The sequence below is a fragment of the Strix aluco genome, chromosome 4 (assembly GCF_031877795.1).
Source record: "Strix aluco isolate bStrAlu1 chromosome 4, bStrAlu1.hap1, whole genome shotgun sequence".
Classification (NCBI taxonomy): Eukaryota; Metazoa; Chordata; class Aves; order Strigiformes; family Strigidae; genus Strix; species Strix aluco.
Window position 1 is genome coordinate 93,224,939 of NC_133934.1, and position 22,838 is coordinate 93,247,776.

The 22,838-nt window shown below is 37.8% G+C and overlaps 1 protein-coding gene across 4 annotated transcripts in view; it reads left to right on the forward strand.

Moving 5' to 3' along the window:
- Nucleotides 1–22,838, forward strand: part of COX16 (cytochrome c oxidase assembly factor COX16) — a 47,846-nt gene that overhangs the window by 10,364 nt on the left and 14,644 nt on the right. For all 4 annotated transcript variants that reach the window (XM_074824328.1, XM_074824329.1, XM_074824331.1 and 1 more), the window contains 2 exons: nt 1,495–1,572; nt 22,771–22,833. In XM_074824328.1, coding sequence (XP_074680429.1) covers nt 1,495–1,572; nt 22,771–22,833 — 141 coding nt within the window. The remainder of the gene's footprint in view (nt 1–1,494; nt 1,573–22,770; nt 22,834–22,838) is intronic.

A 22,838-nucleotide genomic window follows, 5' to 3' on the forward strand; every position in this document is an offset into this window, starting at 1 on the left:
TGTTTGTTTCTATTATCAGCTAGATTCTTAGACCTATTGAAAGGGACAGGCCAGAAAGAGACTGTGGAGCCTTTAATGCCTGGCTATTGATGAAGGGTTCCCTGTTCTGTGAACAGAGCACATTAGCTCCTGGGTACCAGTCTGTAACTTACCAGCATCTAAGTGTGTGTGGGGAGTGCGTTCACGTGGTTGTGAGTAGTTTTACCTGCTTGATGGGAAATCATGTAGTTCCTGCAACTTTCAGAAGGAATGAATGTAGAAAGATTTTTTAAATTGAATGAATATGACTTTGTGGCCTCAGTGACCTGAACTTTGGATAGCATACTTTTTGGAAAGAGCATATATTTTGACTACCTGTGCAGCATAATTTTAACAATTCTTGGACATAGGCCGTTGCTGCAAACCTAATATGTAGCAAGAAATCAGCCAGCATTGTGTAGAAAACAGTTATCAGTGTAGCAACAGCCTGTGATGAAGGACTGTAACAGCAATGCAGTGTGATAAAATAGGCTGGTGTTGGGGTTTAGTTTGGTTTTTTTTTTTTTTTTCACTCCGTTCCTTAGAGCTTCCTCATGCTTCCACCTTCCTTAGATGTACATCTCTAGATGTGAAACCTTTTGACCTCCTGTGCATCTGCCTTAACAGAGAACAGCAGACAGTCTGTCAGGTCAGAGAGGAGCAAGAGGCCCGATTCTTCCACAAAATAGCTAGATTTCTAAGCTAATTTTCAAGTCCTTAATGGTGTTTGCTAACAATACTTGATCTTTTGGTTGGTCTGTCCATTTGTAATGGTAAAAATACATAGACAGTTTTATGATATCCTTCTGTTATAAGAAAGAATAATGATTTCTTTATGTGGCTATGAAGTTCTCCCCCCCCCCCCCCCCCTCCTATTATTATTCATAAGCTTCACAGGTGTGGAGAGAATTGCAAGACAACCAAGGAGGCAATAATAAAAGTGCTGGATATCATTTCTTAGCCTATGTGATAATGTATCATTGAACTACAGCTCCAATCAGCTGGTCTGTTCAGAAGCTTAATTAGATCTGTTACACACAGACATCAGACTAAGTCAGTGTGGCATTGTTACTTGCCCATAGAGTTTGACAATGATGAGAATAAATCCTGTGGTGGTGAGGTAAATGTCCTTTGCTGCAGTTATGTCAGGAAGCCATATGGGAGGGAAAAGAAGGGGTAAGAGGAGAGGAATTCCCTAGAAAATGTGAGTCATGAAGCAGCTGTCTTTGTATGAAGGAGGAAATATGTGAAATCCAGTCCCAGAGAGTGAAAGAAGGCTCTGACTTTACATATACTCCCTCTTCTCCTATACATAAATTGATTATTTTCTTCAGTTCCTCGTGTTTCTGTTGGAAGAATAGTAGGGTCCCTTGGTATATGAATTGGGTCAGTATGCAAAGTGTTCTCTGCAAGTGTACAAAGTGTTCTTTTTTGTAATAGTCCTAACACGTCTGTTTTCATTTTCTTTTTTTTCAGCTGTATCTTGTTGGAGGATCTTTTGGACTCCGTGAATTTGCTCAAATAAGATATGATGTCCACAAACTACATGGCAAGGTAGTTGAAATGGTTTTCTTCACTTTTCCTTTTAACTTCATTTTGCGTACATACTGTCTTCTAAAGGATTGCTAGGACAAGCAAAATAGTGGTATTGGGAATTTGCCTTTCACCACTGGGCCCTGGACTACAGCTGAGGCTCTTAGGCAGTGAGTATTGTAGGTAACAACAAAGGGGCTGACATGATGATGAATCCTTTTACTGTCTGTGAAATGGATCAACATAAATAATCGAAAAATTTTGTTCTATTGGTTGATTGTAAGTGGCAGTTCTGAATCCTGAGGAAGAAGTGTAGCGTATCTAGAAGGAGGTTATTACAGAGATATTGTATCTGATTTACACTAAGAAAATTGATATTTTGAAAGGTTCTGTTTTCGAACAATATTTGGCATTGAGCATAGAGTGTCAGATGGTTTTTGGGGCTCAGCTTTGCGGTGACTGAGATGAGCAGATAACTTTAACATTGTGCTACATCCTGTTCTTTAAGCTCTGTAAAAGAAACAGGAGCCAATCTTTACTCAGTATGTCAGAATATACTATATGGAAGAAGCCTTTCTTTAAACGAACTGGAAACCTTGTGAATGAGGGAAGTGGCTTGCTTACTAGTGCTGCTTACACCTCCAAGTGTAGCACTAGTTCCAAATTGTATATGAAATGATCTGAAAGGAGCATGTCAGTTCAGCAGAAAATAATAATGGCTTGCTGTCCATAACTTTGTAATACGCAGTTCTGCCATTGCAATGCAGAGAGGCTTTCTGGTCTCAGTGCTGCTGACTTGCAGGTGACATGAAGCTTTTTTAAAGACTATATGGCACTTTCTATAAAAAATTTTTGTATAAGACTCTGGACACTGTGGCTTCCTACTGTGGTCAGATCTTTGAGATCCTGAGCTGTTGAGAGTTTGGAGACCCCCTTGTTTTGTCTTACGGTTGTGGGCCATCTAAATTACTTTAATCGTTCCTCATTTTTCCTTGTGTTGCATACCTAGCTGCAGCCTTTGAAGCACCATGTGGCCCACTCTTGTTCAGTCCTGTATTTGACATAGCCCATAGACAGAGGAGAGTAATCTTACAGATCTTTCCTCCAGTGATGTCTTCTGGGTAGTTATTTTCAATTAGTCCTGGGCTTTTAGGACCAGTTGCAGCCTTTGGTTTTTGCCAGCCAGATGGGGGATCACATCAGGGGCAAGAATTTGCCTGTTGTGTTTCTGTCAGTTTTTTGGTCAGATTCATACTCAGTGAATTATATTTGGCCTCTGTGATCTGCACTGTGACTACAGCCCAGGGTAAAAACCCAGTAACAGGTGTGCTCATTCAGATCTGTGAGGCTCCTTGTCCCAGCGTTTATAATCAAGGGAAGCATCATTGAATTAGACAGTAGTACATGAAAGCTCTGAGGGGAAGCTACTACACCCTGGAGTTCCTAAGCTCTGAAAAGCTAAAAGAAGACATCTGGATTCTGTGCTAAGTGGTATTACTTAAGGCTGCAGCATCTCTTTTGTGTTTTCTTTTTCTTTTCATTATGATTTTATTTAGGAATAGATGAAATTTAAATAAAGAACAGTGCAGTATTGACTGAGAACTAGCAACGCCAACTTTGGGCTCATTTGTAGACAGGCACGTCAAAGCAATATGTCCCATTAATTTCTATTTCTGTGTCCATAAAAATAGAGTTAAGAGCCATTCTAATTCATTAAATAAGACAGCAAAAGAGATTAGAATGTATTTTAACTGATAAAGAGAAACAAACCTAGTTTAAAATGTACATGAAATTCAGGAAAAAAACATTAATCTAAGTAATTTTAGAACACTATTAAAAATCTTGATGGTTATAGCTGTTTAATTTGTCACTTGTTAAAATGTTTTTGTGTTGGAATAGAATATGCTTTTCTCGTATAACACACTTTGACTAGTATAAGTCCTTATCAGAACAGGGACAAGCATTCCTTTTGGAGGCTTGGGCAGTTATATGCAAATTGAAACAGGCAATAACATAAATAGATTTCTTTTTTTTGGTTACAGTTGTTCTTTTGGAATAATAACTGTTTAATTAAATAACACTTTTGATACAAGGAGCTCAAAAGACTTTAACAGAATTTAAATGAATTAAGCTTCATAGCCTTACTGTCAGAAAAGGCAGGATTATTATTTCCATTTCGCTGCTGAAAAAAAAGAGGTTGCAAGAAGTTAAGCAACCTATCCAAAAGTAGGCTAGGATTTGTAATACCTGAGTGCCCATCTTTCTTGATCATGTTTTAAGGATGTGCAAACTATAGGATGCCCCCTTTTGTAAGCATGACTTCCCGAGTTTGTTTTCTTGCTAATTCAGCTGCTAGCTAGGCAGAATTTAGACAATCCTTTTGTGGTATATCTCTACTATGTTTCAAACGATAAACTATGATGATCCCTTCCCTTCAAAAGTATTTGTCCTTTTCCTTTTTCAGTCTAACCATTCTCTTTGTGTTGAGAGGGAAACGACATTAGTAGGCAAGTTCTCAGTTGACAGTGATATTTCGAAGGAAACATTATAGTAGAACTAGTGTCTGTGTTTCAGTGACTAAGGGGTTAAATGTCACTTTCTCTGTGTTCTGGTGGCTTAATGAGCAAAAGCTGCATTAGTGATAATGCCTATGTTATTAATGTCAAACTGACTTTTGAAGAATGTTCCTTGATAAAGGAATTAAAATTCAAGAGAAAATGGTGTTTTGGATTTGTGAGGGAGTATGGGTTGGGGGTGATGCATTGGACTGGGCCTAGGATTAGTGTTGGGAGAGAGACAGAGCCTAGAGCTGTATCTGGAGTGGGGCTGGGAAGGGGCTGAAAAAGGAATTCTGTCGTCTTGTTCATTTGGGCTGTGACTTGGGATCTTGGGCTGAGGCTCAGCTGATATGTAGGGTGGAAAGACAGAGCCTAGAGCTGTAACTGAAGAGGGCTATTAGCATCTCAAGAACAGATATTTTATCCATTTGGTATAGTATCTTTGGATATCAGGGCTTTGTATATGCCCGTGTCTTGCAAAAGTAAAAAAAAATTTTGGGTACCCCTTAATTTACTCAGGATACCTACATTAGTCATATTCCCTCAGCAGACTGAATGTTCTGCATTTAAAGCGAACTTACACTGAAACTCTTATTGATGTAAATGCTTGTTTATGCTAGTCAGAATTCTCCTGAAACTAATCAAGGATTTCTCCGTTATCTATTGTTGCCAAAATGTCCATTAATGGAGAAATCATTAGGTTAGGTAATTGTTTATTTTCTGGGAAGAATTCATGCAAGTCAAAATTGGTTTTATTAAACCAGGTATGCTTACAGGAAAATCGTGGAATTAATGGAGAAGAAATGAGTAGGTTTGTAGGCATTGTTCCAAACACCTTTATTCTCAAATGGAAAACTTTCTTTGGCCCTTTCTTTGTCTTATTTCTCATTGTGTATATAACTGAATAGAGATGTTTATTTAAAGAGTTTTTTTACAGAAAACATGACTTCTATCAAATACGCAGAACATGCTTCCTTTCAACTATATAATAGTAAAGTATTTTTATTTACTGTGTTCCCATTGTTGTCATTCAAGGCATGGTAGAGGCTTGCTGGTTCAGATCTAATTTTGGATATAAGAATCTTGAACATGTGGAATGGTCTGTACTGTTGACTGACAGTTACTGTAGAGGGTTGAAGAGTAGCAACATATTAACTACCTGGTAAAATCTAGGCTTTCAGCCCATCAGCAAACCATTTAGACTAATAAAATAAGAGTGTTTAAGCTCCAAAACCGCTTTGTTGAAGAAGTGTTATAGCGAGACAGGTTCTCAGAGTATGGGCAGAGGGTAGAGCTGAACAAGTTCCTCCGGGGTAACATGCAGCAGGAACACTTCTTAGGAAAGCTAGAATCTCTAGGTCATTTTGTCAGGAAACAAAACATCAGTTAGCTTTTGAAGTCTGCAGATAGTTCCTGCTGTGGATTATGTATGGCAGTGTTACTATACTGACCTCATGAGTGTTTACAAGCTATGTAGATTCTGTTCACTTTTCCTTTGTCCTGTGTGAAGTGAGTGCACCCCAAAAGTAGAATGCTAAGAAATGAGAATAATAATGTTTTGTGTCTTACTGAGGCAGAAAGTACAGGCAGTGAAGAGTCAAAATGACACAAGTTCAATCTTTTCTGCTTACATGAATTTTGCCCTTGAATCAGCTGTTGTGCACTAAAATATGTATGACCATTGTGTGGCATTCTGGGAGTTAAAATCTAGGTGAAAATGAAAATACTTGACCTGTTCTTTTAGAATGCCATCCTCTATGAGCAATAAAACTATAAACCCAGAAAGAGTATTAAAGGAGTGATGGTGGTGCTGTGAAGCATACTCATTAGTAACCATGCCAGGATCGTAAAGCTTTCTTTATTCAGACTGAGTAGATTGCCTTTAAAATTTCTGTAAAGAGAATGGCAGTGTTTTGAGCTCCTCAGCTAATCTTTTTGACCAATTGGCTGGCATGTAATTACCCATGAGACACTGCTTAGACACCTGCAAGGTGTTAGTGTTGCCACTGTCAGTTCTCATTTATTGCATTTACTTGGTGTCTTGAAGTCCTAACTCATGAAATGATATAACTGTGAGGATCTCAGCTTTCGTTTTATAATCCTAGACCTTGGAGTTGGAAAGAAGAGCACATATGGTGCATAGAGGATTATCCTGGAAGCCTTGCTGTCCTTTCAAAAAGAAAAGAATGAGGAGTGGAAGAGAAGGCTAATACAATCACTTATGACACTCTGACATTTTACTGCTTTACAGCTGGTCTCATAATTGGGTTTGATAGTGATTTAAGTGTGTTGACTGCCCAGTTGATTATACTCAGTATTACAGGTTTAGAATATTGTTGGTGGGTCCCTGGTGTTGTCCTTTAACATTGTGTCTTGAAGCTCATGAATGGCTGTCAGGGGACCCACAGCAGCATGCGATTTAAATAACTTCCACTGATCTCACTGGAAATTTTATTTCCATCTTGTTCAGGTTCTTGCTTCAGTTCCCTCCTCTACCACGGAGCTCCTCTCTGCCTATGAGCAAGTCACTGAATTTTAGTGAGTTTCACTTTCTCAGTCTGTGAAAGGGAGCTAATTAATGCTGCTCTACTTTATGTAGAGAACAGGAAAGTTAATTAATTCAAATAGAAAGAATTATTTAAATTCAAATGAGTATTTAAAATAATATTTCTTTAGGTGAGATCCATTAATTCAAGTGTTTTGGGTCAGGGTGAAATACTTTAGGAGGAAACAGGAGCAGAGAACGGACCAGTTTCCACAAGGCCTTTATATCAGGGGAGAACATAACTGGCATTTGCCTCAGGAAGGTCCAGGAAATCAGTCCAGCATTTTCTCATTATTATAAGTAGATACTTGAGAAGTAATTGTATCTACCTATTAGAATGCTTTTGTGTTGCATTCTAAACATTACTCTGGCTCACAGACATACGGCAGTTTGTTTCAAACTGGGGAGTTGAGATGGTGACAACTGCAACAGCATAGTGTTTAAATGAGGTTACAACATCCACCCAAAAAGGGGAATAAATTTGCAAGTGACTGGACAAGACTGTGCTGTGTTGCTGGCTGGCACATTCATATTGCTGCCATTATGTAAACCAGCTCAGGTGTGTCTACAGGAGTTGCACACATCTGCATACCCTGAAGTATTATAACTAAAATTGTCTAGTGGTTTTTGCTTCTATTTTACCTACCTGTGAACTCCACCTGGATAGGACTTCTGTGCCCCAGCAGAAGTTTGGTTTGGTTTTTTGGTTTGTTGTGTTTTGGGTTTTTTTTTTTCTGAAAAAGAAGCATTACAGAATTAAATGTAATTTAAAAGGTTATTGTAAAGTTAGTATGGTTTCTGAACAATCTGTTGTGTTTCCCTATGTTGCATCATTTTATTCCTTTAAACAATGTATTTCATATGAGATAAAGGTTTTAAAACAAAATCACCTAAACTTCTGAATATGTCTGCAGCATTTAAAATTACACAAATAATGCTATTTTTTACTTATAGTTGTGGGATGTCAGCAGATTGTCCCCATCATTAAACATATTGTGAGCTACTAGTGCTAGGTAGAGTTGCTTTACTGCAAACTGTTTTACTTATCTTATTTGAGGACCTGCATCTGTGTTAGAAAACAGTATTTACTCTATTTGCAAAGGTATAAAAGATACTAAGAATTTAACTGAGGTAGCAAACTGTATTGTAGCAGGACGTAAAGGTGTATTTTTCACTTTCTTCCCCCAAATTGTTCAATTGACTGAAAATTGCAAGGTGTTTTCATTGCGTTCTTAATGGATAAGCATCGATGCTTGAAATCGTATTACACCTTGGTGTTCCCAGAGATCATAAGTCTGACCAAAACTTGACGTGACTTCACCATTTCAAGGAGTAATCTGGATAGGCCAAGTCATTGTGAATGGACTGGACTGGCAAAGCCCGTGGTGGTGTAGTTTGTTCTGATGACAACTAATGGAGTTAACGCTATTGCTGCCAGCCCAGGCCATTCCCTGCACTCAGTTATCTTCTGTGTTCTGCAGGCTTTCTGCTTGATTTTGTTCCAAATGGATTTAGACTCATCCTCTAGACTTCCTGGTGTGCCAACACCCCCTACCAATGCTAAGGTCAATTTAAATTAACATTTTAGTACTCAAAATACTCTAAATGAGTTATCTGTAATATTAGAGTTAGGAAAGTGAAATTTAATCATTCAGCTAAATGTATGTTTGTGGTGCTGTGCACTGAGTCAGAGATTCATCTTGCTCATGTTTCCATTGTCTTAAATGAAATGCCTAGTTTGAGATAGCTATCCAGGAAGCCCATATAGATGGTCTGAGAGAGAAATGCCCCCATAATATGCTTCATTCAATTTTAAAATAGATGCTTGAGAAATATTCTTCTCTTTTGACCAATGGAAAAGTAGAGAGATTGAGCTCAACACTTTATTATTGCCACATTTCAGTGAGATGAGTACTATCCTTAGTGTCTGAATATATTTCACGAGTGAATGCTAGGTGAGATAAACCTCTGCCTAACTTCAGGGGCAGACAGGTTAGGTTTTTGGACACACATCTTAAAGGGGGATTTATTTTTTCTAGAAATGCTCATCTCTATTCAGCTGACTGTAGGAGGAGCATAAATAGAGACTTTATGCTTCAATTCAAAAGTTTAGATGGATAGATTAGGTGACATGAAACCTGTCCTAAATATTCTTCCCCTGGAGCTTCATTGGCAAACTAGCAGATGGCTTGAAGGTAGCGGAACTCTTATTTAATCCGTCGTTTGTGTCTGAGGCATTCTGTGATTCTGGAGAGTTTCCTCCATGATTTCCTAAGAGGTTGTATTAAAAACATCCTGTTTGATTTGACTGTGAACAAAATCAGAATATCTTTAATTGGTGTCTGGTGGAATTTTTTGCATAGGAAAGGTATCTTTTCTAAGCTTGTAAGCAAGGGAACGTGGAATCATTTTAGCATTTTAGAATAATTAAGTCTTCTCATCTAGCATTTTAGCATTTATTTATTTATAAATGCATCTTCATGTGTTTAATTGGTTTCAGTAAGCTAATTATACAACCACAGTGTGGCAAGGGATTGATGTTGGTAGTTATTGTTTTCTTCTTTTTTCTTTAAGCAGGTCAGGTTGGCCTGGCCTCAAGTCTAATAGAGACAAACTTTGGCTAATTTCCTTGTGTAAGTAGATTTAGTTGATTTTCAAAAACTAAATTCACTAATGAGCTTGGCCCTAAGTCCTCCAAAGATTAAGAAGATAATACATTGAAATGTTGTTGGGTGCTTTAGAGAATGTGAGAGGCATACATTTATGATTGCTTATAGGAGAAAAAAAAAGATCTTTGTCAGTCATTTATGTGATGAAGTGCATTTTACTAAATTAAAGCAGACTTTGCTTTCAAGCATGGCCTGCTTAGTGAAGGGCTTTGGAATTGGATGTTAAGTGAGGCAGCCTGGCTCCTGATTGATGGCTAAGCAGGTGCCCTTATAGTGTCTTTGTTTCTGTTGGCAGGGGGAATTTGGAACTTGTTGCATCTTTTGACCATGGTTCAGAATCATCCAAGATAGTAATTTCAGTCCTGCAATATGGCACAGAAATGAAAGGGTAGCAGAGCTTTTCATACTCTGCATTGTGGTGGTACCAGATGTTCAGATGTCAGTTTTCTTTCTTGTTTCAGTTCAGTCCAGAGGGACTGTATGGAAATGAGCTCTTTATCCATGCTATTCTTGAAGATTTTGAGGTTCAGCTGCTAGCATTGAGTTCATGTTTTTGCATTGATTTCAGCAAAAACTAATCCATTTTGCTTGAGCTCAGATGACTTCCCCACTTTGTCTCTAAACATCTGCTTACTGAATTTGCTGTGATACCAGACAGAGGTGTATGTTTTCATTTTTCAGATTTTTCATGTTTTTATGTTTCAGATTTTTTGGTTTAGCATATTAACCACCATTTTTTTGTAAAAGGCAAATGTGTAGTCAGTCTGGGATTCAGTAGGATTTTTGTTGCCCCATTCTGAGGCTGACACTGTGTGTATGCTTTTGAATAGTTTCCAGTGATTTGATCTACCTAGACCCACTGCTTATTGTCACCACAAACAGCTTAAAGCACTGTAAGACAACCTGGAGATAAGGTATTGCCCATACCTGCCATTTCATACCATCTTGTGGCAAGTTGAAAAAAATGAGACCAAGGCCATCTAGTCTGTTCTGATGAAACCAGAAGACCTGTCAGTACCAGAACACTTGTATTAATAACCTGAAACACGTATGGGCTCTCAAAATCACTATATGGTTATTAAAAGTTGGGACAGTCACATTAAATCTGGATGTGATGACGTTAATAATAGTAATACAGAGATTATTTTGGTGATACGTGTGTTCACTGGTGAAGGATTAAAGCTTTACTAATTTTTAACTTTGGAATATCTGTTTTTTAAAAGAATCTTTAGTTTCAATCTTGTAATATTGTGCCAGCATAATTTTTTGGCAATGAATATGAAAATGTATTGTTAATGATACTGAGTTTGGCCAGAGACCCTAAATAATAGTATTCAGGATTTCCATGGTAAAGTGTTTCACTGAATCTTTGTCAAGCTTTTTTAATAAGTTTTTTAATGAAGAAAAGCCCTTATCAGTTTCCATGTATGCAGTGGTTACTACTACTGTAGAAATCACAGGGTTTTTTTGCAGTCCATGCTAGGATGTCATGCTATATCCTCTGTGTAAGGATACATTAATAAACATCATTGAGTCAAAAATTGCATGTCTCTGAGAGGCAGAGGTCTTGCGCCTTTTATAAAGACTGGAAAAATTGACTTAAAGTTTCAGGGGCTTAATATCTGTCTAGATCTAAAGTTTTGATTCTTAAAACTTCCATTCTGTGGCTACCTGGATATGTATTGCTTTTGGACTGAAGATCTGTTATGTACCTAAAATTCTACTTTTGGTTAAGCTCTCTAGTACCATAGTTTTCATGGTGCTGCATAGCTTGGCAACTATTAAATACATAGAAAACCTTTTAGGCTCCATTAAATAGATGTTCCTCAGTCTGTGTTAGCTGAGATGTGAGCACTAAGTGAGCTGATGAGTACAACTTGTGAGGCTTCACACAAAATGGCTGTAGAAGCAGGGATCCTGCTTCCTATGACCTGCTGGTTCAGCCAGAGGGCAGGTACCCAGGATATGGATGAGACTTTCAAGGCACATCTCCTTTCTCTGGGAAACATGCAATAACTGTAAATTTGTGGATTGCCTGGAGCTGCAGGCAGTATCAGCTTTACTTTTTAAAACTCATCTCTGTATGGAACAGTTAAGAAATTGGAAGAATGAGGGAGAAGATACGATTGTGACCTAGTAGTTAGATTATATATGTGAGGTAGGGGAAATCTGTTTTTTAATTCCCATGCCATTTAGCATTTCTGTATTTATATCAAATGAGCTGAGCTCCCTTTTGTCAGGGCACTGTTCTTTCTCGGAAATGAGGGATTTGTTTTTTTAATTTACAACAAACAAACAAAACCTGGTCCACCTCACTCTGAGATGGCTAAAGGCTATGAATCCTATCTGGAAGGAGGTATCTTCTTGAATCTCAGCACAAGTTGTCTAGTACTTACAAACTTCAGCCTTTCCTCTTGTTTTGTCTGTAGTTAACTGCTGCTCTAATTGCTGCCCAATGGGTATCCCCTTTCTAAGCATCTAAATCTTCTCTTGCTTTTTTTTTTTTGTAGGATTCCAGAAGTCTTAATTCAGGCTGTGGATTTTGCTACACAACCAGGTGCTAGGTCACTGTAAATCTAGTTCTGAATCTTCAGATGTGTGTACTAACACATATGTGCCCGTTGCTATTTACCTATCTTGAACTAGTAAATACCTTGGTGACCCTATGCATTGTTCCAGCTTGCATATGCATATGCAAGTTGTGGATGCACTTAGAAAATTGACTTAGAGTGGGTGCCTCATGTGAGGGCTCTCATATTTATGTTCGGGAAATTCAGGTCTGAATTTGGGTCCTATCTGGCATGTCTTACTTGGGAGTACTCAGTAAAGGGAGCATGCTAGGTGTGTTCTGCATACAAGGTAACTGTTTAGATGCACAAAAGTCCCAGTGGATATACATTGTCCAGGATTTCCAAGCCACATTAGAGCTACTACCTGACTATGCTGCCCAGCATCTGGAATTTCCTGGCAAATGGCCAAATTTGTCCTTTTTTTGCCAGGACAGAATTTCCGTGTGGAAAAAAAGGGCTGTATCTGGAGAAACATGGACATCTGGCAGCTTTACCTCAGATTATTGAGCTTCTCTGTGATGAAATAAAAAATAGAGTGCAAGTATTAAGAGTTCCTTGTTTTAAACAGAAGCCATTTTTCCATTTCATAATTCTTGATAGTGTTTCTGTTGTCAAGATTAGATTCAGATGAAGAGAAGGTTATTAACTAGAGAAACTCATTCTGATGCCATTGCAAGTGGAACTAATTTCAGTATGTAAAATGTTGATAGCTTTCAGATTTTTACATTTCATATACTACCAAGAATTCTGTTTGGTTGCTTTAAATCCTGTCACATTGCCACAATTAATTACTAGTATTTTTGCCTTGCAATTGAAGTGATTACAAGTGTGTAATTTAGCTTCAGGCAGCTTTTAGCCAAAACATGATTTAATATCCAGCTGTTTTTCCCCTCACCTCCCTCAAGCACCAGAAAACATCTAGCTTTCCAGACTCATCTTGTGAAGCCAATAGCCATGGTGTCAGCAGATTGAAGCTCAAACAGATCTACTGGGGTCCCAGTCCCTAGATCAGGATTTTCTGCACTTCTGGACTTGTAGATCACTACAGTTTTTTCCAATAAATTGTTGAAAACCCTTTGCCCAGGAATGTTCCCGTTTTAAGTGTTATCTCTTTCTAAATGGACCTTCCCTTTCTTCTCCTTTGTGTTTTGAGACTAGAAAAACTCAAGTCAATTAGCTCTGTTGCAAACTACAGCTATGCGGCAGTCTGAAAAAGCAGAGCCCAAACTCATGTCTGGAGTACAACCACTAATGAGAGGGGAATATGCATAATCTGTCTCTCTTCAAATATTTGTCACTGCAGAAAGCATTTATAGGTTTGCTTGTGATTCAATAGGTGATACATTTTCCCCAAAGTCGGCACTGAACCTCCTGTATGTTGTGTCAGGCAGTGCTTAACTGCTTTTTTTTTTTGATGAGGCATAAAAATGAGACTTTTGCCTTTAAAACCTCAATGAGTGCTGAAATTAATGTTGTAGCTGGTACAACATCATGTCTTGCCTCCCTGGAGCGCAGCTCAAGGAGGGTAGAAGGTATCTGAGATTGTATGTTGTCCCTGTGCGAGTAGACGGGCAGCTATGGGGTCAAGAAATTAATGAACTCTCCCTTAAAGTCCCTCCACTTCTGTACCCTCGAAGACGACGTGTGCTGTTCATAAAGCCTACCAAGAGTAAGCTCTGGGCAGGACACTAAATTATGTATTCCTAGAGGAACCTTTCTGTCTTCATTGATTACAGAGAGAATGTAGGAATACAAGCTTTCTGGATACCGCATAGAGAAGAGGATGACTTGTCTTACTAATATCTAAAATGTATGAATTAAACCTTCTGCATTCATAATACCCACTGAATTTAGTAGAGTTGTTTTGTTAATGTTGGATGTTTAGCCCTTATAAGTACATCTGGAATAATAGGAAACAGTAACTTTGCTACTCACGTTTTAGATTTAATTACACCAGTTCTTACCATTATAACTTTCTCTAATGTACCCATCAGAATGTCTGAGCCTTTGGCAGGTAGACGTGTTATTTGTTAAAAGTGACAAACTGTCTTTCAAAAGAAGATAGTGCGGGATGTACAAATGTGTTGCAAATTCTAGTAATCTAAAATATAGGTAATTTGGGAGATGAAACGCTTTCTGTAAGTACAAAGTATGTGAATAGACTTTACTGTAAAACTTCACTAGATGTCAGTGTGGAAAGTATTTTTACTTAAATGCTATGTGAACTGTAGGATGAGAAGTGTTAATTCCTTTAACGCATGCATATTTAGGATGGCAGTTATTAGAATTTGGTACTTGGGGGGTTTCTCAGTATATAATTTGTAGAAATGCAGTTTCAGAACAACGAAAGCAATTTTTATAAGTTCACACTGAAGTCTGGAAATTGTTTCTGTAAAAAATAGACATAAAAAAAGTAAAAAAGTGTTTCAGTACTTACAGAAAGTTTTGAGATTTGTATTATAAATCAAAATTACATTTAAAAACATAATTAAAACCAATTATTAGGGTTCAAAACCCAGACTTTTTTATTTTGTTATATATTGTTGATTTGAGTCAGCAAAAAATTTTAACATACTTTCTTGCTGTTGGTTTGTGAAAACTGAACTTGTTTCATGAGGGTAGCAAGTATATTTTCACATGGCTCAAGACAGTGCTTAGGCATTAGCTTACACATTTAAAAAGGAAAAAATGCATATATCTTTATATATTTTTAAGTTTGGTTAAGGAAAATATTCCTAATCTTTGTGTGCTTGTGCATTCTTTTAACTGTATTAAGTGTTTATATGGCCTTTGAAGAATCAGACTATCTCTGTTCCTCCATGAGTTGGGGTTTTTTGGGCGTTTTTTGTTGTTTTATTGAAGCTTCAGTGCTTTTATTGAAGCTTTAAGATTTGGTCTCCTATGAGATAGTTGGACTTTTCCCTTTAAATAACTTCCTTTGTGTTTCTGAACTGATACACCAAGCGAAAGGTAGTGGTTTAGATATTGTATGGTCCTTTTGGTTTTGCTACATTGTTAGGGTAAGCTGCTACCTGGACTAGTTTAGCAGGACAAGCCTAACTGAAGAGTCAGTGAACACCTGAATACAGGCATTTCTGGTGAAGTACAGAACTGAAGAGGACACCCTCTCCAATACTAGTCTGTCTGCTATTACAGCAGTGAAAAGATTAAGACAAGAGGAACACAGCCTGCTTGCATGCTGGCTTCAACTGCCAATTCAGAATTTCTCTCTTGAAGTTACTTGCTTTTAACAGAAACTTAAGTGACCTTTCTGTTTTTCAGAGTTACCACAAAGATGTTGATCCTGTCCAGAGTTAGGATATGACTAAGGGAGCAATAAAGAAAAGCTTAAACTATATTTGCACTGATTTTTCATCTTTAACTTTGCGTAGTAGGTACATAGCCATTAAAAAGCAATCTTTTAAAAATATGATGAAAAATGTTGACCCTGCAGGAGTTGCATCCAAAAGTTGTATTTTGTATTTATTATTTCTAGCTATTAAGTATTTTCCATTTAGAGGCAAAAAGGGTTTTTTTGCCTAAATACTGGCATCACAAACTCTCATACTCTGTGTGAGTCCTTCCATGTACCTTAGGTGTGCTTTCAGTAGCATGTCCATTAGTCTCAGAAAGTTGGTGCAGATGGAATCAATTAACCCTATAATTTGGATACAGCAAATCATTATTTAGTAAATATTCAGGAACTCTTATTAAAGTTCTTTTTGTGTTTGTGCAACTTTTCTTCACAGTAAAAGCTTTTGCTTTTGCCAGTAAAGGTCACATGATTATGAATGCTGGAGTTCAACATTTTTCATATTGGAACTGGACTTTCCTTTTGCATATATTGGTTAGTGCTGTACTAATAGTAACTAAATAACATGGTGATGGGGTAACTGAAATATGCTGAAAACGCACTTGAAAATGTAAATGTCAAATATATATATTAACAGCAGATGCATTATAAGAAATTTTGAGAGGTTTGTTAAAACATTGCAAAGAGCTTACTTGTAAGTTAAGGTATGATGAAACTGATATTTAAAAACTTAAAATCTTTTAGTAGATTTCATTAATTTTTCAAAAATTATACCCCCCACGTTGAGAAGAAGGAATTTTTAAAGTACTGCTTTATGTAACATTTCCTTTCTCTGAACTGATACCTTAAGGGTGTTTAGTTTATGTCCTGTACTTCACAATGTTTAAGTGGCTGTAGCAGGACAGGTAAAGCATACTGAAGAGACTTTACAAAGCACTTTGAGAAATTGTCTTTTAATATTCTTAAAATAGGCGAGACTTGCTGTTTTCTCTGTCAATGTTTTGTGATGGCTGACTCCGCAAATTCTGCAACTGTTTTTTCAGGGTAAGAATCTTTTTTGTGACCAGGGGTCTACATTTTGGCCCACAGGAAAGAACATGCTATTGCCTTACTTTTCACCCCTTTCTTTGAAAAATAAATGCATTAAATCCTCTTGATAGTAAATTAGGCTGAACCACTCATGTCTTTCTTGCATAGTTTACACCATGGATCTTCAGCATGTTCTATCCATTTCACCTGGGAGGTCTTTCGCTTTTGTTTCTTGTCTGGAAGAAAGTTAAAAGGACATTTGGGAAAAACTGCACAGAATATTTAGCTAGTTCCTCCCTTTCTACTACTGGGTTTCAGGGAAACCAAGATGTAGCAAAGCCCAGGAATGCCAGCTTTGAGATCCTGTATTGGAGAGCTCTGCCATTCTGACTTCAAGGTGAGAGGTATGGTTGGGTCTATACTTAGAACTGGTTCATCTTTATGCATGGAGCAAAATTTGCTTTTCTTTGCAGGGACCTTTCAAAAAACCACCAAGGGTCTTACTGTTAGTTCCAGACTTGTGGGTTTTTTTCCTGTTGGAATATTTTATTTTATACTGGAATTAACGGTTTTTAGACTGAATTTTACTGTGAAATGAAATTTATGCCAGCATTCTTGGAGCCAAGGTTTAAGGCACTAATTTATATTTAATAAATCAAATAAATAAATGTGCACCTGCAAATCAAGCTGGATGCAAAAGCATACAAATCATTGATTAAATGCTTGAGTACTTTCTTCTCGGAACTGAAAGCTATAGAATTCTTGTTAGTTTTGATGACTTTACATATGAGAAATCTGGATATGCTTAAGTGCTTGCTGAAGTATGGGATGATTTGGTCATCATATTAGCCTTTAGCTTATTTGCATTTTCCATGGCATTATCATGTGAAAATGTATGGTCCAGAGTTTGGGATTGTGGGTCTTTTCTTGATGCATCTGGAAGCAAGCCAAAGATTTGGATTTTGAGAGATCACTGGTGCACCATGTACTGTAACTCTGGGAACTACTGCTGTAATAACATTTTATATTGCTGCTTTGGAAGTGTCTGCATTGATTTCTGTCAGAAGCTGGAAGAAATGCTTTTCTGTTTAACTGTCTCTGTACTATGCAGATTTTAGGAAAGAGTCAAAGGACACAATGCCAGGTTTTGCATCTAGTCTCAGCTGTCTCCCCAGTGTTCAGAAGTATTCCTATCCAAGTGTATGCAGTAGCTTTACCAAAGTGTTTTTCATGTATTAAATATTATAAATAATGTAGATAAAGAATGTTGTGAATGAAATTGCACAAAATGGTATGTCTTGGCTTGCCCTTGTCTGTTACCAAAGACTGTATGCCAAAGAGTTTGGCATAAGAACAACCTTTGTTGTACTTTACAGCCTTTACAAGCTTTGTTCCTTTAATTCCTTAAGTAGAATGGCAGTCAGCTTGGTTGTAGTTTACAGTGCACTTCCTGAGTCCTGGGATTTATCCTCTCTTGTCTGCAACTTCTCACTCTGCTCATAAACCACAATTTGGAATATTTATGACACAGACTTTTGTAACAATTTGTTGGAGTCTTTTCTTCTCAAGGAAGATTAAAGTTGACTGATCCATGCAAGATTGCTGATTTTCCATTTAGAGGAGTTAGGCATATGATAAATGTTTTCAAAGAAGATACTTTACTGGGAGAGCCAAAACCGGTGGTTCTGGTTTACTCTCAAGTTTAAAAAATGGGTGGGGAGAACAAAATGAAGAATTTCATATAAACAGTCATTTTGTGGACTCTCTGCATTGTGGATACTGCAGAAGAATTGTGTCCCATCTATTTATACTGGTGTGAGCAGATGAAAAAAAAAAAAAAAAGCTTAATTCATATTCATTACGTTCAAGCTATTGCCGTTCCCCATTTCCAAAGTAAAAGCTGAAATCTTTCTCAGTGGGATATTATTTTATGGAGGATAGGGTAGGAAAGGATACTTGTGTTTTAGTAAAAATAACTAAATGATTTTAGGGTAGAAACATCATCTACTGCCTTCTGGAAACGCTTGCTAGAGGGAAGGTTTTGTAAGATGTTGGTATACAAATATTTGGTCAGTACATTCCAGTCTCTGGATGCAAGTATACAACTTACTGCACTGACTTATGTGAGAGGAGACTGTTAAAAGCACAGTCCTCTTCTCATGACGTGGTTGTCTCCTGACAGTTTCCTTGTGTAGTAATTGAACCCTTAATTTTAGAAGATGTAATATATTCGAGACTTGGTTTGCGCTAAAACCTATGGCCAGAAATAGCAAGTGGACAAACAAATAATAATGGTTATAGCTGAGAGAGAGACTGCTTGTGAAAGTGGACTATTTAAATTACAGATCCAGGTATACATGTATTGTGGATGACTGGGATGCTACCCTGAAAAATAGAACGTGAATCAACTTGCTCCTCCTCTCAGAATGCTGAACAGGGGGGACACTGCTAATCTGCTTTGTATTCCTACATGTCATAGAATCATAGAATGGTTTGGGTTGGAAGGGACCTTAAAGATCATCCAGTTCCAATCCCCTTGCCATGGGCAGGGACACCTTCCACTAGCCCAGGTTGCTCAGAGCCCCATCCAGCCTGACCTTGAACACTTCCAGGGATGGGGCATCTACCACCTCTCTGGGCAACCTGTTCAGTGCCTCACCACCCTCACAGTAAAGAATTTATTATATCTAATCCCAATCTACCCTCTTTCAGTTTAAAACCTTTACCCCTCGTCCTATCCCTCTACCCCCTGATCAAGAGTCCCTCCCCAGCTTTCCTGTAGCCCCCTTTAAGTACTAGGCTGCTATAAGGTCTCCCTGGAGTCTTCTCCAGGCTGAACAACCCCAACTCTCTCAGCCTGTCCTCATGGGAGAGGTGCTGCATCTCTCTGAACGTCAAAAGGGGATAGTGATGGTGTTCTTTGGGTTCCTTTGTGGAAGAGCTATTCTTTCCATATCCTGGAGGTAAAGTTAGTGACATAAGCGAATTTCACAGCCATTCCCTCTCTGTATTATTTGCTTCTGAACCAAAATGAACTGTGGTCACAGAGGATCAGTGCAAAATTGTTAGCTAGAGAATTTTTTCAGTAGCAGCACATTTAGGTTTATAACTGTACCAGAAATATTTGTGTCACAAACAAAAATTTCCCTTTACTGAAAAGAGTGTAGAGAGGCCAACAGTTTATCATAGTGCACTGCAGGAGTCCCTGGTTTGGTAGGGGCTGCAAGCACCAGGTATTCTTGCTTTGCTCTGCAGTGATGCCCCTTGTCTGTACCCTGAGGTGCATCTTTTTTTCCATGCAGAAATTCTGCCCAGGTTCTAATTGAAAATCTGAAATGTCGGCCTTAAAATGAGAAGTGGCACCCAGATTTTAAAAGGATTTTAGGTACTTACAGCCCCAAATAACTTCCTGTGAAGATTTCTGAGAATAATTTTGTGCTTAACCCCTATTACTTTTAGCCACCTAAGAATATTTTTTAAGTCTTTATCTTTGGGAACCTTTTGAAGTTTAGTAAGGGTAAATCTGAAGGAACAGTGGAGTGTGAAATGGGACAAAATTTTAATTTGAAAACTTTGTTCTTAAACCTTTTTTGACATTTGTCTATATACCTGCCCTTGCACTTTGAATTGATGTAATATGAAATAAGCCTGTATAGTGCAAAATACTCTGAGAATGTTTCATTCATTTTTGCTGCAAGTGCTACATAGGAAAAAAAACCCCAATGCCCCAGAATAAAAAATAGTAAAGCCTGGAAAAATTATATTTATAGTATTGGTTTTGAAGCCTTGCAGACAGCTTCTCATGAAAGCTGTCTGAATACTCACATCAAGTATTTAAATAGTTTTTCAGTAAGAATTTAATGTGAAGTTATGCTGTAATTAGAAGTCCACACATCTCTGAATTCCATATTTAGAGACAAAGCTTGAATTTAAATGGATGTTAAATCTGAGATTTTGCCTGACAAGGAGTCGTCCTCCAGTGTAAAAGGATACTGTCTTCTGTTTCTTCCTGCCTCCTAAATAATGGTGCACAGGACACTGCCAGGCTGTAACGGCATTTGGGCTTTGTCTGCTTCCCCCATCATATTTACTAATAGGGATTTGTATTCATAATTTAGCTCATGATTCATTTGCCAGTACATAGCTGAATACTTTCAGCTCATTTGGCAGTATGTGTGTTGGCATAGCAGTCATCATGGAAGCAAAATGTATGTGTTTGTATTTGGATCTTGTGGCAGATGTGTAATATAAAGGAGCTACCACTTTGGCAGGGCCTCTTTCCTGGCTCTGCCCACATTTTAAGTGTTCCCTGGTTATGATCTGTGATCGTGGCTCATATTGATGTTTATCTGCCTTTTTAGAATGAAAATAGCACCATTCTGTTTTCCTTTTTTTGTTCTTGTGACGTTGCAAGGATAGTGCAGCATGGTACAAAAACTGGAAACAGAACTTTATAATGTACTTTTTCTCGACTGCCATATTAGTTCTGAAAACAATTTGAAACCTGTCTGTTTTCATTTGGCAACTGAAAAGCAGGGGTTTGCAATCAAGGCTTTAGAACGTGCAGATGACTCAATTTCTGTGTGCAGTCAAGTAGGTTTAAATTATTGTATGTGGGTAAGTATGTAGGGAACAAAAAAGGTAAAGATATGAGGAAATACATACTTGCTCCCTTTTTTTTTTGGTGGAACTTTGAGCGAAATAACATGTTTTGCAGAGTGGGCTTAAGTCTTTCATGTGCCTGTATGTTAAATATTAGGAGCTTCCCAAGGTGTGTGTATAGTTTGCCCTCAAAACAGGGTTTAACTATTCTTTTTTGGTAAGTTAATTTACTGAATAAAATTCCTGCTTTTAAAGAAGGAGTTTCTCTTCATTTCTCATTTACAGGATAATTTTTTTTCTGAAGAAATTCAACTAGCCTCTTTAATTTCTGCGTTTTTGTCAATATTAAAGCTACAACATCAAACAGTTATGAGTATTGGGATGCTGTGTCTCAGTTTTAGCTAGTCTTCTCCCTTTGTGCAGGTAGAGGAGAATGAATACCTGAGGAAGTCTGAGGATGGAAGGGCCTGGAAGGGAGGAGAAACAGCAGTAACTTCACTGCTTGTTTCCCTTTATCTTACACAAATGTGGCCATGCAACCACCACACATTAAAAAAACACACTAAAAATTGCTAAAATAAAACTCGATAATGGGAATATTGAGCTGTCTTTGTAAATTAAATTGTGGCGGTGGTTAATCAAGTAAAAATGCTGCTCCAACCATGTTATCACGGGTGCCTTACTATTAAATGAAGGGAAAACATAGGAGGAAATAAAACTCTCTTGCTTCTTTACTTGCTGGAGCATTTATTTCCCCTTGTCCATATGTGTCTTGGGAGAACACCAAGCATAACAAATAGTGTTTGCATTTAGTTCTGAATACAGTGAGGTCCATGATCACTCTTATCTCTGTGAAAGCAAGCTCCAAAGCCTGTCTGGCTGCCCAAAGAGTTCACATTTTTGCATTTGTGATGGATGGGTTCATTGTTCTAATGAAGCATGGCTGTTGTTGGAGGTTGTGGTCACAGGAGGAGAGAGGCAATCCATCTTTAATGAGGGGCAGTTCTGTGGAGGCCTTGAATGCCAAGGCAGAGATGTAGCATTTTATTTTTTATTTGATGTAGAGGGTCAGCACAGAGACAGTACCTTGTTTTACAAGTTTTTTTAATATTACAAAGAAGGTGGGAGCTGTATCCTGTACAAACTTTAATCATTTTAGATGTTTTGGCTTAGTTCCCAAGTGTGATGAGTCTGGAGGTTGCAAATGCATGTATTTCTATAGCCAGATCTCTGATCAGATAGGGAAATCAAACCTCTGGCCATGCACAGATGGCGTTAGACTTGCCTGTCTGAGCATCCTTAGGAGCTGAGGTCTCACAGGCTGCATACTAGCTAGCAGGCAGTGTCTGTAATCATGGGGAACACTATGGCCTAAGGAAATTCCTCAGAGCAATTCCCATCAATACAGATAGTAGCTGTGTGTTTTAAGTACCTCTGACGATCAGGCACTTGTGTTGGGGCAGAATCTGAAGAGAGCTGTATGTTGCCCAGAAAATTGGAAGTTTGACTTTTCCTTAGACTTTGAAAGTCAGAATGTATTGTATATCCATTCAACACAACATTCAGGAGTAAAATACATAATATGATCACAATTTTCGCTTTCTTGGTCTTTCTTGTTTCATTCCTTTAAGGCTTTGTTTAGTTTGACAGTTTCAAACTAAACAGTTATGGATTTAAGTGTCTAGGGTAATGCTAGTGCAGGGGTAGTTATAAATGTGCTTCCTTTTTGATTTGAAAAGTTTGGCTGTTGACCTGTCTCTCTTCAGCCCATTTGTTGTGTTCCTCATCCTGGTATCTGAACAAATAGCACATAAACTCATTTAGAGGAGAGGAGGCTTTGTGTGCACCAATATTTAGTTTATTTGAGGTTAAGTTTCTTTTTAAAAAAATTCTTCAATGCAAACATTTTTGCTGTATTTTGTTTGTCTTGCAGGTTGATCCAGCTTTTAAAGAAAAATTAAAACAGAACACTGTGACACTGGAATCTGAATATGAGGTAAA